At 39.7% G+C, this 16,569-nt stretch overlaps 1 protein-coding gene across 2 annotated transcripts in view; it reads left to right on the top strand.

Annotated features, from left to right (window-relative positions):
* The first annotated feature begins 6,550 nt into the window (after positions 1 to 6,550).
* The window catches only part of LOC140454656 (gamma-aminobutyric acid receptor subunit rho-2-like), a 58,798-nt gene continuing 48,779 nt past the window's right edge, over positions 6,551 to 16,569 (top strand). The window contains exons 1-2 of one of the 2 annotated variants that reach the window (XM_072549586.1): positions 6,551 to 6,889; positions 11,094 to 11,200. In XM_072549586.1, coding sequence (XP_072405687.1) covers positions 6,699 to 6,889; positions 11,094 to 11,200 — 298 coding nt within the window. In that variant the 5' untranslated portion in view covers positions 6,551 to 6,698. Of the gene's footprint in view, positions 6,890 to 11,093; positions 11,201 to 16,569 lie in introns of those variants that run through there. The other variant, XM_072549596.1, reaches the window with a different exon arrangement.

Below are 16,569 nucleotides of genomic sequence, written 5' to 3'. Positions count from 1 at the left end.
CTGAAAGCCTTCCTTAGATCACTCTGTTTCAGAGGTGCAAGTTATTATGATCCACATGAAGTTCCCTACCTGTTAAGGTTATAATCCAGTTTTGCATTAAATGCAGTATCCACCTACTTTTCACATCAAGCTGGATTATTTAAAAATAATTCCAATAAAGTCATTTGTCAAAACTTTTTCCTATTAAGCACTAAATCGCCATGCTTGTTTTCTGCAAAAGCCGCTTGACTAATCAAGCCCCTGCTTTTCTCCCCCAACACCATAGCCCTACTACATTTTGTTTTCTGTTGAGGTGCGCATCCAATTCTCTTTCAAAAGCCATAACAGAATCTGCTTCTAGTAGTGATGGTGAAAGCTGGCACTACAACTGGTTCTGTTGTACAGTAGTGGCACAGATAGGAGTTTGTGGCTGCAAAAGGGCTTCCAGGATGCTGTTACCTTTGTGGTGCCAGGTTCAAGGAGGTTTCTGAGCAGGCAGAGAAAATTCCCAAAATGGGTGAGCAGCTGGAAGTTGTGGTGCACATTGGTGCTAATGACATAGGCAGGATGAGTGATAAGGTCCTCCAAAGGCAGTTCAAGGAGTTAGGTAGTAAATTGAAAAGCAGGATCTCAAAGATTGCAATCTCAGGATTGCTCCTCATGCCATGTGCTAGTGAAGGTAGAAATAGGAAGATTAGTATAGTTAAGTAAGTGTTTAAAGAGTTGGTGTAAGAAGGAGGGCTTTTGATATGTGAATCTCTAGGATGTCTCCCAAGGCATATGGGATCTGTGTTCCTCTTATGCTGACCCAACCAGTATCCTTCCACTGACGCACTCATTTGATTGGCTGAATTGGTCCTCACCCTCAAATTTCTCCCTCTCTCTGAACCCGAAGGCCAGGTTGTACCTAAACTGGAGGGGCATTAATATTCTGTTAGGGAGTTTGCTGATATTATCCGCAAGTGTTTAAACTAGTGTGATGAGGACGAGAACCAATGCAGTAGGTCAAAAAGTTAAATGACTGCGGAGGAGTTGGGGATAAAGGCCAAGAGGAAGAATAGACAAAATTTATTAAACACAATGGGATTGATGGTCTGAAGTGCTTTTGTTATAATACAAGTATGATTGGTAAGGCTAATGAATTTTGAATTTGGATTATGCATATAATTTAATGTAACTATTGCAGGGACTTGGATGTAAGAGAAACAAGACTGGCAACATAATGTTCTAAGATTTAAATGGTTCAGCGAGATGGAGATGGAGAGGGATGTAAAAGTGATGGGGGAATTCCTTTACTGATTAGTGGGAATATTGTAGTTGTACTGAGGGAGGACATCTTGGAGGGTTTATCCAGAGAGGCCTTTTTGGTAGCCTCAGCAAAAGGATGTTTCGTTAGGCGCATCCGGAAGGGTTTCTTGAAACAATATGAAATTAGTCCAACTAGGGAAGGGGCCATACTAGATCTGGTATTGAGGAATGAGCCCAGCCAGGTGAGCGAGGTTTCAGTGGAGTTGCATTTTGGGAACATTGACATTTGTGCCACAAATGCCAGGCTATGACCATCACCAATAAGAGATGATCTAACCACTGCCCCTTGACATTCAATGGTTACCATCACTGAATGCCCCCACTATCAATATCCTGGAAGTTATCATTGATTAAACTAAACGGGACTCATCACATAAAGGCAGTTGCTACAAGAGCAGGTCAGAGGCTAGGAATACTGTGGCGAGTAACTCACCTGATTCCCCAAAGCCTATCTACCATCTACAAGGCACAAGGCTGGAGTGTGATGGGATCCTCCCACAACCTCAAAAACCCTCAAGGAGCTTGACACCATCCAGTACAAAGCAGTCTGTTTGCTTGGCACTACATCCATAAGCAGGCACTACATCCATAAGCAAGCACTCCCTCGACCACCTACACTCAGTAGCAGCAGTGTGTGCTATCTACAAGATGCACTGCAGAAATTCAGCGAAGAACTTTAGACAGCACCTTCCAAACCCATGACTAGTTCTATTTAGAAGTACAAGGGCAGCAGCTATATGGAAATACCATCTCCTTCAAGTTTCCCCTCCAAGCCAATCACCAACCTGACTTGGAAATATGTCACTCTTCTTTCACTGGCCGGGTCACAATGCTGGAGTTCCCTCTATAATGGCATTGTAAGTCAACCCACAGCAGGTGGAATGCAGCGGTTCAAGAAGGCAGCTCCCCATCACCTTCTCAAGAGGCAAATAAGGATGGGTAATGAATGCTGGACAGACAGTTACGCTCATATCCCACAGAAAAAGAATAAATAAATACCATAGTTTTAAGTTACTAACAAATAAGGAAGAGTAGTCCTTGAGCTAAAGTTTTAAAGTGGGGAAAGCTAACACAATATTAGTCAAGATCTGGTGAATGTAGATTGGGGGCAGCTGTTGGAAGGTGAATCCACATCTGGCATGCAAAATCTTTTAAAGGCCAGTTGATTAGAATTCAGGACCAACACGTTCCTCTGAAAGCGAAGGACAAGGATTTCAAGATTCAGGAACCTTGGATGTCAAGATAAAATTGTTAGTTTAGTCATGAAGAAGAAGGGAGCTGAAAACAGACAGAGTCCTTGAGGGATATAAAGAAACCAGGAAAGAACTTAACAAGTAATTAGGAGAGAGAAAAAAGGCCATGAATTAACCATGGCAAGCAGGATTAAGGAGCAAGAGGGATGTCCACTCGAGTAAAAAGGAGGAAATTTATGCATGGATCTGGAGGGTGTTGATGAGATTCCTAGTGCAAAGGAGAAGAATGTGATGGATGGTGAGTCTCGAGAAGGGATGTTTGTATTCTATGGTATGTTGATATAAAAAAAGGTGTTGGGTGTTGATATAAAAAAAGGTAGGCAAGTCCCCAGAACCTGATGGGATCTATCCCAGAATACCGAGGGAGGCAAGGGAGAAAATTGCTGGTGCCTTGTATGAAATATTTGTATCCTCTCTAGTCACAGGTGAGGTTCAGAGGATTGGAGAATAGTCAATGTTGTTCCTTTGTTTATGAAGAGCAACAGGGGTAATCCAGGAATTTCAAGCTGGTGAGCTTTACATGAGTGGCAGGGAATCTTAGGGACAGGATTTTTATGCATTTGGAAAAAAATCATTTTAAAAGTTACAGGCAGCATGACCTTGTTTAGGGGAGGTCAGAACTCACAACTTGATGAAATCTTTGAGCCAGTGACAAAGATGATTGAGGCAAAATGGTAGATATTGTCTGCATGGATGTTAGCAAGGCCTTTGACAAGGTTCCTCATGGCAGGCTGGTATAAAAGGATCTGCAGTGAACTTGTAAAATGGATAGAGCTGGCTTGGTGATAGAGGACAGAGAGTTGCAGTGGAAGGGTGTTTTCTGACTGGAGATCTGCGACCATTGGTTTTCCGCAGGTAGTGCTGGTATCTCTGTTGTTTTTAATGTATATAAGTAATTGGAGGAGAATATAGGTCTGATTAGTACGTTTGTGGGTGAATGACATAAAGGTTGAGGGAGCTGTTTATCCACAGCTCCCTCAATCTTTGTTATTTACCCACAAATCAGACCTATATTCTCCTCCAATCACTTACATACATTAAAAACAATAGGAGTACTAGCACTGATCCTGCCAAACAGGAGGATTACCAGATGATACAGCAGGATATAGATAGGCTGGAGACTAGGATGTAGAAATGGAAGATGGAATTTAATCTGGAAACATGCAAGATCATTTGTTTTGAAGATCTAATGCAGAAGGGATGTACACAGTCAATGGCAGAACCCTTAGAATCATGAACATACAGAAGTATCTAGGCATATAAGTCAACGGTTCCTTGGAAGTGGTAACACAAGTGAATAAGTTAGTCAAGAAGGCTTATGGCATGCTCAAAGCATAATGTATCAAAATTATCAAGTTATTTTGCAGCTGCATAGAACTTTAGTTAGGCAACATTTGGAAAATTACACACAGCTCTGGTCTCCACACTATCAAAAAGATTTTGAGGCTTTGGAGAGGGTACAGTATCAGTTTACTAGGATGTTGCTTGGTTTGGAGGGTGTTGGCTATGAGGAGAGACTGGACAAACTTGGTTTATTTTCACTTGAACGTTGGAGGCTGAGGGGAGACCAGATAGAGTTTTACAAAATTATGAGAGGCATGAATAGATTGGATAATGAGAGTCTTTTTCTCAGGGTAGAAATGTCAATTACTAGGGAATAAAGGTTTAAGGTAAAAGGGGGAACATTTAAAGTAGAAGTGAGAGGGAAGTTTTTTTGTACAAATGGTGGTAAGTGCCTGGAATGTGATAGTAGAGAGATGGTGGAGACAGATATAATTGCAACATTTAAGAGGTATCTTGACAGCCGAATAGGCAGGGAATAGAAGGATACAGAGCATGTAAAGGCAAAAGGATTTTAGTTTAGAAAGGTATCATATGTCAGCGCACTGTTAGTGTGCCTATGAGCCTGTTCCTGTGCTATATTGTTCTTTGTTCACTAGACTCTCCGGCAGTGTATCCTAACTATGTTCTGCATTTAAGAAAACTCATGTTGCTTTTGGCAACAACTTAGATGGTTGTCCTCTGATTCTTGGTCTTTCCAACAATGGGAATTGGTTATTCCTATCTTGCAAGCCTCTCAAGATTTTGAATACTGCTATATATTCTCCTCTCTCACCTTCCCTTTTCACTAAGAACAGCTGCAGCCTCTCTGATCTCACTGAAATACTCATCTTTTGAACTATTCTGTCTTTTTTTTAACCTGCAACTTCTGTGGTGGTTTCACCAGCCTTGAGTGAGTGAAACTGGGAGTCAAGGCCACAATCAGATCAGCCACCAACTTTTCTGAGAGGTAGAGCAGGCTCCAGGACCTTCTCCTGCTCCTATTTCTTCTGCTTTTACGAGTTCACACCAGAGTTTCCTTTCCTGCATTGGTATGTTTATTGTATCATGTGCCCTGGTAGATATTTGCGTTTATAAACAAAGTAGAAACGCACAAGCTTAAGAGCTCTGTTGTAGAATGATAGTGTCCCTACGTCTGAGCCAAGTTCAAGTCCCACCTGTTCCAGAGGTATGTAATGACATTAGTAAATCGTCAATTGTGGTGACAATTCTTTGACATTGATGGCATAGAATTAGTGATCTAGATTACTGGCTCCCTGTTACAGAAAGGTGTGTGGGCATTGTCCTCATGTATATTTAAGATGAAGATTGATATATTCTTGGTCAGGAGGGACAGCACAATGGCTCAGTGGTTAGCACTGCTGCCTCACAGCACCAGGGTCCAAGGTTCCATTCCAGCCTTGGGTGACTGACTGTGTGGAGTTTGCACATTCTCCCCATGTCTGCGTGGGTTTCCTCCAGGTGCTCTGGTTTCCTCCCACAACCCAAATATGTGCAGGTCAGGTGAATTGCCCATGCAAAATTGCCCATAGTGTTAGGTGCATTAGTCAGAGGGAGATAGGTTTGAGTGGGTTACACTTCAGAGGGTCGGTGTGGACTGGTAGGGTCAAAGGGCCTGTTTGCACATTGTAGGTAACCTAATCTTACAATGCATTGAATGTGGAGACAGCTGCTTCATGAAGCTGCTTTCATTGTACTGTGTTATAAATCTGAAACTGCATGTATCATTTATTTCCCATGCAAACTTAATTCTTTTACCTTGTTAATTGGTTTCCCTGCTATAGGAAAGATGTGAAACTTGAAAGGGTTCAGAAAAGATTTACAAGGATGTTGCCAGGGTTGGAGGGCTTGAGCTATAGGGAGAGGCTGAACAGGCTGGGGCTGTTTTCCCTGGAGCGTCGGAGGCTGAGGGGTGACCTTATAGAAGTTTATAAAATCATAAAGGGTATGGATAGGGTAAATAGACAAGGTATTTTCCCTGGGGTGGGGGAGTCCAGAACTAGAGAGCATGGGTTTAGGGTGAGAGGGGAAAGAGTTAAAAGAGACAAGGAGAAGCCTTTTCACACAGAGTCTGCCAGAGGAAGTGGTGGAAGCTGGTACAAATACTACATTTAAAAAGCATCTGGAGGGGTATATGAATATGAAGGGTTTAAAGGGATATGGGCCAAGTGCTAGCAAAATGGGACTAGATTAATTTAGGATATCTGATCAGCATAGCTGAGTTGGACTGAAGCGTCTGTTTCCATGCTGTATATCTCTATGACGCTAATAGTCATAAATACTATCTTCTATCACTTGCTAAAGAGCAAGTGCTTGTCATTTTAACGTTAAAAATCACACAATACCAGGTTATTGTCCAACAGGTTTATTTGGAAGCACTAGCTTTCGAAATGCTGCTCCTTCATCAGGTGGTTGTGGAGTATAAGATCATAAGACACAGAATTTATAGCCAAGTTACAGTGTGATGTAAAACTGAAATTATATATTGAAAAAGACCAGGTCTAAGGCATGTGATGCAGCAAGAGGCTGCTTTTTCAATTGTGTTCCATTTAATCGCAGTCGAAGGTGTCAGCTTGCCCTAACATCTTCGCCAGGATGCGGTTAGTGGCTGAATGGATGATGGTCGCTTGCCAATCACGAAGCAGATCCACTGCCGAAACCTGACCAGACGGCATCGGGGCACGGAGCAGTCCGGCTGGGCGGCGAGCCCAAGACCCCTGAGAACATTGAGCAGGATCAGCAGCTGCAGCATCAGCCGGGCTATGCTGCTGGAGTAAACAACAAAACAAACTCAGAAACCAAAACACGAACGATTCAATGTTTAAACCAGAAGTGATTCGCACCGCACGTTTTAACAGGACTGTTGCTGGGATTATCTCGATTTTACAAGTCATGCCGCATTTTTTAAAAACTATCCTGATCCTCTTCTGCCTGACCATAGCTGCTGAAAGCAGGAAACACAGAAAGAGAAGATGGGCATCTCAGGTAGAACCACGCAAACAGGGCAGGTAAGGAAGGAGGTTTGCACGGAAAGCAATGTCATTCAGATAAAATAGTCCAACAACAATTGTTTAAGTGACTGGTGAAAGTCCATTATTTTATAATTACAAAGGTATAAGCGGAATTAATTCTTCACTGGCAGGTGAGTGGAAAATGAAAGTCAGGAACCCTGCTTTTCACTCTACAAAGAACGGTCAAATACTAACGTTAAAGCGACTGGAAGATTAGTTATAACATAGTGCATCCCACAACAATCTCATCTGCTTATATATACAGGGCTGGAAGAGACCAAATGGCGACTTAATTTTCTAGAGTTTGAAATAAAAATGTCCTTCGGGGGAATCCTGCTCGAAGTGTAACTTTTAAAAACATTTTTTGTGGTATATGTTGTAGGGAAATGCTGTTTTCTGGATCAACATGACAGGAAACTTTATAATATGTTTCCTCTTTTTTTCACGGGAATAATGCAACATAAAGAGTTGTATGTATTCAGTTAAATGTACTTCAGTTATTGGCGAATATACACTTTGAAAGTCGTGGCCAACAGGCACCTGTCACTAGCAAGAAGAAGCCAGAGGCATAGTTCTGTTTTTGTTAGGTAGCCCCGAATTTGAATATTACTGCCAGGCTTCAATACACTTTTGAATTTTTGCACAGATCCCAAATATATCTACTTCTGATAATTCAAAATCAGTTTGTGTTATCGTTTTAACTTATGTAGTAAATTGAAATAGCCAATGCTGAAAAAAAAGAATGTTAACCAACATTGAACTACGAATATAGTATACTGCTGTCATTGGTAGACTTAAAATAAATTGGATAGAATGATATTGGTCCATGTCTGTCACAAAGAGCTGTGCTATTTAGATCAAGTATCTCTTTAAATATTTATTTCTCTGACAGGAATTCATGACATTCCAATATCATTCTAGTAAAATATTTCAAACAATTTCATTACAAAAACAGCATTGTTGATGTGGGACATAAAAAGATGCAGTGTCCACACTACTCATCCACTGCTTGTAATAATTCAAATTCTGGAATTCCTAAATCATGCCAGTTCTTTAGAAATTTCTGTTAGCATCTTTGAAAGTAACACTTGGATTGAATTCTTAATTAATTTTTTTCCACTTAATGTGAGAATTTCATTTCCTTTTCTATCAGTTTCATTTGCACTGATGCAGTTGCATGTAATTAGTCTTTTTCTGAGCATACAGCAATATATTTTCCAGCTGGAAATACAGAAAAATATCTTGTACTTTTTTCTCTATAAACATATTATCCAACGTCTGAATTAGTTTCTATATTATTTGACTTTATGTCAAATCTTTATCTTGAATATTGTGAATAGTTATTACATAATCCTCACTCATAACCACTCTTTGGAATTTCTTAATGGCTGCAGCTTTGCATTCTGTCAATTTTATCAATCTTTTCAAAACTACAAGAGAGTGCCATGACTATGGTTGCTGAAACACACATTTCTACATAAGTAGCACAGTTTGAAACACAGTAAGGTTCTTGTTAAAAGACCCACAATTATTTAACAAAATACAAGCAAAGACTTGCATTTACATGTTTACAGGATATCCCAAATGGTCCCAGTGACAAATTACTTGAAAAGAGTGGTCACTATTGTGATGTAGGTTAATCCGGTTGTCAAATCTATCCACATTAATGTTTTAGCAATAGCAATTTTCAATGATCAATGACCATTGTTTCAAAGGTGTGGTTTGAGGGATAAACTTTCACCAGAATACTTCTATACACTGCTTTTCAAATAGTATGGGACTTTTACATCTGCCTGGACAAAACCACTGTTTAAGATCTAATCAAAAATATGACACTTTTAACAACACAGCACCTACTTATTACTGCTCTGATGTGTCACTCTAGATTATGTGCTTAAGTCCTGCAATGGACTTGAACCTATAGATTTTCTGTCAATTTGCAGCGACAGAACCAGGATGACATTTAGGAAATTTAAAGTATTGAATTCTGTCCATCAACTCTTAACACATATGGATCTGAAAGGGAGGAGGAAACCTACTCGTAAAATAACCCTAAGTCTCCCACACACCTTCTGTAACTACACATTGTGAATATAAGGCAGAGTTTGTTCTCCCAACATTGTTGCAGTAGAATAAAAACAGAAAGTGCTGAAGAAACTTAGCAGGTATGGTGGTGTCTGTGGAGAGAGAAATCCATTTCAGATCTACAGTATCTACCATATTTACTTCTGTACTTGAGTACACATGACAATAAAATCTAAATCTAATCTCAAATCTAAATCAATTATAGTTCTGTAGTGGGATTCTTTCAACTCCAACATTAGTGGTCATGACTCAGATTGCTTCTGGCAAACACAAAATGATGATCATTACTTTGAAAATAATGAGTTCCATAGTTAATTAAGGAAAGAGATTACCTATTTAAGTGAATTAAGCCAACAATTTTAAGTTGTTGGGTTTTACGCACAATGTGGCCTAGATATTCAGTGAGATTATGTGAACTTGATGCCAGGAAAGATCCCAGTAAATAACTGAGAAAGATCCATTCAATATTGAACCTCAATTACAATGATAAAAGATTGGAAAGCTGCAGACAGCTTTAGGCTGTTCTAAGTCTCTGCAGTTTGGTGTCACAGCCGTGATTCAGTGCTGTCTAATGGGTTCCCAGTTGGAATCGGAAAGTGTTGAGTGGTTACTCTCACTTACAAAATTTTATGGGCACTCAGTCAGTTCAGTATTCTAACAGGAATTGCCCCGGAATCACAGGCAGCAGTACTCATCAATTGATACTTCCTTACTGAGATCATTAAAGATTAATATTGCAATCTTAAGTGCACATAGTTCATATTATTACGGGTAACCAAGGATACCTTGAAGATATAACGTATCATGGTGTAATGTTGTGCGCTTTTCCAGCAACACATTTTTCAGCTAATGTTTACTTCAGCTTTGTGTACTATTGTACTGGTGGAATTTGAAAACATGAGGAGGAATAACCATATTCAAAGAAATAGAGTAACTCTCCCTTAGAATATGAAATGGTGCATAGTATCTCAAAGCAATATACCTAAATTATGGTTGAGATGTTCCAATTGACAAAAGTTTTTTTTATTAAAAGTTGAACTGTTAAGGATTATTTTTCAGCAGCTATCATGCTGAATAATGATTGACAGAATAACGTTTTAATCTAATTTGGGGAGGTGGTAGTAGCATAATGGTAATGTCATCGGACTGGTAACCCAGAACACCGGACCAAAGTTCTGATGACATTGGTTAGAGCTTCACTGTGGCAGGAGGTGAAATTTGAATTCCCTAAAAAAGGTCCCGAATGGAGAGCTGACCTATGGTGATTGTGTAATCATTATTGATTTTCATTAAAAACCCACTGGTTCACAAATGTCCTTTAAAGCAGGAAATCTGCCATTCTTATCTGGTCTGGCCCACATCTGACTCCAAACCCAAGGCAATGTGGTTTAATCTTAACTACCCTTTCGGCAAATGGGCATGGGCAGTAAATGTTGGCCAAGCCAGCGATGTGCACACCCAGTGAATATTTTTTAAAATTGTCATTTCTTATTCTTATGGAAATCACAGAATGGCGATAGATTGGAAGACTGCCATTCAATCCAAGATATCCACACTGACTCTCTGTATGAGCTATTCTGCTGGTCTCACTCTTCTTTTCTTCACGCACAATAAAAGCATAGACATTTGGTTAAGAGGTTATAAATATTCATCCTATTGACATTAATAATAATTAATGGTCATTACCTTCAAAAAGCTTTGCCAGTAATTGTCATATCCGTTGTTTAAAAATAAAGGGAACAGGTGGTGATACTGAAGCATTAAGGCATTACAATGATTCAACAGATCAATGGTTCATGGCCAGTAACTCACTTGTTACTAAATCATACATCACAGCCCTGTATCTAGTGTTTCTTTATATGAATAGGGAAAGTCAGTCGAAGAGCCATCATCAAGTGGCTTCTTATGGCTCTCTTTTGGAGTCACAAGGGTGAAGCTGAGTTGTCTGTTTTATCACCCATGAATGATATATGTGGTATAGGATAAAGAGAAAATAGCTTGTGCTGACTGTAAATAAACTGATCTGCTATGAATCACATTGTGATATTATTCATGATATATTTCTAAGGACAGTGGAAATGATCAGATATTTCTCTCCCCTACTCCCTCACTGCAGCCCTATATTAAGGAGAATTCCAGATACAACCAAAACTCGAACAACAAACTCTGAACATCTTCTCAGAGTGGGTGATCATGATTTCACAATGAGACCTGCATTTGGTGGTAGGAACTTGTTTTTATACATTTCATCAAGAATTAAACTTCTCATGCATGTTTTTCTGACAGTGTTGCTCAGTTTTCTAGTTCCTTGATTCAAAACAAGTACTTTAATTCTAATAAGCAACTCATGTGACTGATAGCATTTCTAATATCTAGGGAGAAGTGCACTAAAAACTGTAAGGGTACATTTTGAATGGTTGATGAAGAATGGCAGTACTGCAGAATCAGGTTATAATCTTAAACAGATTATGAAGGAGGAAACTATTTAGAATATATTACCATTATTTAATAAAATCCATACTGATGGAAGACCTCTGCTGGGAGTGAAGGCTGTTGAGCAATCCAGCCAATATTTTGACGAGTATATTGAAATGATGTTTCAATATCAGAAACACAGCCTTCAATCATTTTGTTTTGTCATTAACACATTAGCAACGTTGGACTTTGGAGGTGGCAATGTATCCCTGGCATCCAGTGTTGCTAAGGCAGGGAGCAGGTTTTAAAATATTGTCCAATTCAGGTGATCATAAAGTATTTTGTTCTCAGCCTGTCCCATTGACCACACTGTGTTGCCAAGTGTAAATGCTGCTGCAACTCTCACCCATTCTCCCATCCATTTTCTCACCCATTCTTCCGTCCATTTTCTCACCCATTCTCCCGTCCATTTTCTCACCCATTCTCCCACCCTATTCAAGAGAAGTCGATACGGGGTCCCAGTTAGTACTGGGAATCTGTGGCGGTCTACTAAAATGTGTCTAGACTACATGTTGAGAGATGGGGGAGTGAAAGCTACACTGCTAGTCAGTGAGAGGCATACTTTATGTTTCTTGGGGTAGAGTTTGGGTGGTGAGGATAGAGAACGTTGATTTGTTACATTTATTTTGCTAACCATTTTGGATTTGAATTATAGTTACCCATCTTTTACATGATCTGCTGCAATACTAACCTGATAGACCTGGTCCAAGAAGCTTGATCAGTCCCAGTTTATGTTTTGTAATATTGCCCACTATTGAGTCGATATTGGTCTCACAAATATAACATGATTCTTTAAATAAAGATCCTTATTGCGTAATGTTTGCTCGGTTACTTCCCTAGTGTCAAAGTCAAAGATATCACTGAGCAACTGCAGAGAACCCTGAGGCAGAAGGAGGGGTGTAGTCTTGTAGTCAGAACTTAGAAAGCTGGGTAGGAAATTAGAAAGCAGGACCTCAAAAGAGGTAATTTCTGAATAATTATCAGTGCCATGGGAGAATAAAGAAGACAAACACATGGTTGGAAATATGGCACAGGAAGAAGGACTTTAGCATGAAACATTGAGACTGGCTGTGGGGAAGCTTGGAACTGTATAGGTCAAATGGTTTGCACCTATGTAGACCTAGGATTTACCAGTGTGGTCTGCTAGTGTGATTGTAAAGTTTTAAACTAACTTGGCAAAGGTTTGAGAATCAGGAGATAATATCAGAGAAGGATACCAAAATTCACAGAATATTGAGAGGGATACATGGCAATAGAAAAAGGAATATTTCAATAATTGGGGTCAGAGAGTACAATGGGATCTTGTTCAGATGGACCAATGGGCTGAGGAGTGGAATATGGAGTTTAAATGAGATAAATGTTGCATTTTGGAAAGGCAAATCAGATTGGGACTTATTCAGTTAATTGTAGGACCCTGAGGAGTGTTGCCAAACAAAGAGACCTAGGCGTGCAGGTTCATAGTTCCCTGAAAGTGGAGTTGCAGGTAGGCAGGTGGTGATGGTGATGTTTGGCACACTTGTCTTCATCGGTCAGTGCATTGAATATATTTGGGAGGGACACTTTTAGAATTTCTGGTCTGCCTGCTTTAGGAAAGGTATTGTTAAACTTGAAAGGGTTCAGAAAGGATTTACAAGGATGTTGCCAGGATTGGAGGGTTTGAACTGTAGTGACAGGCTGAATGGGTGTGAGCCTTTTTTCCCTGTACCGTCAGAGGCCGAGGGGTGACCTTATAAAACCATGAAGGTCATGGATAGGGTGAATAGCCGAGTCTTTTCCGAGAATAGAGGTGTCCAAAACTAGAGGGCTTGGCTTTAGGGTGAGAGGAGAAAGACTCAACGAGGACCTGAGGGAAACTTTGTCTCACAGATTGGTGCATGGATGGAATGAGCTTTCATAGAAGCCCTATAGTGTGGATCAGGCTATTTAGCCCAGCAAGTCCACACTAGCTCTCCAAATAGCATCCCATCCACACTCATCCCCATACACTATCCATGTAACCATGCATTCCCATGGCTAATCCACCTAACCTATACATCCCTGTGCAATTTAACATGACCAATCCACCTTGCCTGCACACCTTTGGATTGTGGGAGGAAACTGGAGTACCTGAAGGAAACCCACGCATACACGAGGAGAATGTACAAATTCCAAACAGCCAGTTGCCCAAGGCTGGAAGTGCCAGGGTCTCTGACACTGTGAGGCAACAGTACTAACCATTGAGCCACTGTGTTGTCCAAAGCTGCCAGATGAAGTGGTGGAGGCTGGTACAATTACAACATTTAAAAGGCATCTGGATGGGTATATGAATAGCAAAGGGTTAGAGGGATCTGAGCCAAATGCTGGCAAATGGAAGTAGATTAATTTAGGATACCTGGTCGGCATGGACAAGTTGGACCAAAGGGTCTGTTTGCACGCTGTATAACTTTATGACGCTATGAGTAAGGCGAAAAGTCCAAATCAGGGTGAAGTGCATGATAATTAATGCACCGTCTATAGTCAATAAGATTACGCAGTATCAGACACAGATTGCTACTTGGAAATAGGCTGTTTCGGTAACAGAGATTTGGCTTAAAGAAAAACAGTATCAAGTGTGAAATATTTCTGGATATAATGCCCAGGAAATGGAGAAAAGGTAGAAATGAATACAGAAAAATTGAAATGCTGGAGAAGTAGGATGTTCCAGGGGGGTCAAGGAGAGAAGCTGTTTAGCCAGAGATAAGGAACAAGAAAGTTCAATTTTTTTTGTTTGGTGTAGTTTTTAAGCCATTAAGTAGTGCAAAGAATGTGCAAGAGAATTACAGAGAAATGTAATAAATTATAAAGTAAATGTAATGGAGAAAATATGTTAGTTGTCTGAATATAGACTTGGATAGTCGTCTTGTAAAGAGGAGAGGGGAACTGTGGGCCCAGCTGAGGTATTACATGAATGCTTTAAGGTATCAGAACTGGATAAAATGTATCTAAAGGTGATGAGGAAATTGCAGAGCCCCTGGCCATAATCTTTCAGCCTTCTTTAGACTCAATGATGCTGCCAGGGGACTGGAGAATTGCAACAAAAATAAGTGTCAGGCAAGCCCAGCACCTACAGGCCAGTAGTGGGAAAATTTCAAGAAACAATAATTCAGACAATATTAATCATCACATGAACAAGTGAATGTAAATTACAGAAAGTCAACGTGGATTTCTTAAGGGAAAATCATGTTTAACTAACTTGCTGAATGTTTTTTTGATAACCAAATAGAAAGGGTTGATAAGGACAACGTTGTTGATATGAGATACATGGATATTTTATATAGTGTTACACAGCCAAACTGTGAACAGTCATAGTTCATAGGAAGAAAAGAGAAAGTAACAAAATGGATACAACATTGGTTGAGTGACAAACAGCAACTAGCAGTAGTTAATGGATATTTTTATTTGTTTCTGTCCTTTGATGTTTATTTCATAAATTTGTACATGGGATGTGGGCATCACTAGCAGGGCAGAATTTATTGCCCATTCCTAATTGAAATAACTCCACAGAGGCCGGTATCCTGTCATCAAATCACGCTTTATCTACACGCGGGGAGTCCTTGACACTGATCCGGCTTCCTCAGAGCCAAGCTCTCAAAGTGAACAGGATGTCTGTCATTCTTATTTATATCCGTCAGCCAGGGCTCCCTGATCGGACCAGATTAACAGCCCCAATCAGGGAACTCATATTCTATGAGGACTACCTGGCTGGCGTTATTACAATCGCTACATTCCTCCACCTGTGAGTCTGAGGACAGAGGCTTGTATTTTGTAGCTCCCCCAGGGCATTTTAGCACCAGGACAAATCTTCCAACTCTGCTTCTGATAAGGGCAGAATTGTCGTTGGAATGTCTCTATTTTGTGTATTTTGAAATATCCTAGAAAATGTCTATGTCTATGTCTATGTATTATTCACCCATTTAACTTAATTTGCCAATTTAATCTGCTTTCATGCCTCAATAATTGCCCTTACTTAAGTTTAAGTATATTTTTATTTGTAAAATTCAATCATATTGTGATTGCTACTACCTCAGGGTGCCTTCATTATGAGGTCATTAATTCATTGCACAATGCCAGCTCTATTATAGCCTGGCCTTTGGTTGGCTTCAGAACATGTTGTTTTCAGAGGTGATTCCAAAAGCATTTTATGGACACTTCATCTAGCTTATCTTTGCCCATCAGATTATTTATAATTTAATTTATTTATAAATAGTTTATTTATAAATTAAAGCTTTCCATGATTATTGCTGCATCCTTTTTGACAAGTTCCTATTATCTCTTATGCTCTATTCTACCATGTTGTTACTGTTAGTGAGCCTGTCCTTTCCCACAAACTGCTTCTACATCCTACTTTAGGAAACTAAGGTCATTCCTCTGCATTTTGCTAATACCATTTTAATTAACAGAGCCATCCCTTTACCTTTCCTTAGCTTCCTGTCCTTCCTAAGTGTCACTTAAGCTTCGATATTCAGGTTCCAATTTATGTCATTCCTAAAACCATGTCTCTGTAATTGCTATCTGATCATTGTTATTAATTTCTATTTGTGCTATCAGGTAATCTGTTTTGATTTGATTGCTACTTGCATTCAGATACAGCATTTTTAGCACTTCTTTATTTTTGTAACCTTCAGCTTTATCTGTTGATTTATAATGATATTTGTACTCTCTCCCTTCCTATCACAGTCTATTTACCATTTCCTATGTAAACATATTTCTCTCTTTCCATGCCTTTATTCTTTGATTTACCATATATTATCAAATTTGATTGCTTACTATTTTGTACTTAAACTATTTAGTTTAAGCTCCCCTCTACTTCGCTACTTATCTGGCATGCTAGTCCTAGTGCTATTCAGGTATAAATTATCCCACAGTACAGCATCCACTTTCCCCAGTACTGGTGCCCTTGCCCCAAGAACTGCAACCCATTTCTCCCATTCCAGTGTTTGAGCCATGCATTCATCCCTCCAATTGTATTTGCACATCATTCAGGCAATATCCAGAGATTTTCTGCTTTGGGATTTTCTGCTTAATTTGGTGCTCTTGTACTAACTATGCAGAATCTATTTCTTTGCCCTGCCTATGCTGTTGGTACTTACTAGGAGCAC

This window comes from Chiloscyllium punctatum, chromosome 3, assembly GCF_047496795.1.
Source record: "Chiloscyllium punctatum isolate Juve2018m chromosome 3, sChiPun1.3, whole genome shotgun sequence".
Classification (NCBI taxonomy): domain Eukaryota; kingdom Metazoa; phylum Chordata; class Chondrichthyes; order Orectolobiformes; family Hemiscylliidae; genus Chiloscyllium; species Chiloscyllium punctatum.
Note: the sequence above shows the minus strand (reverse complement) of the source record. Positions and strands in the feature narration are given on the sequence as shown.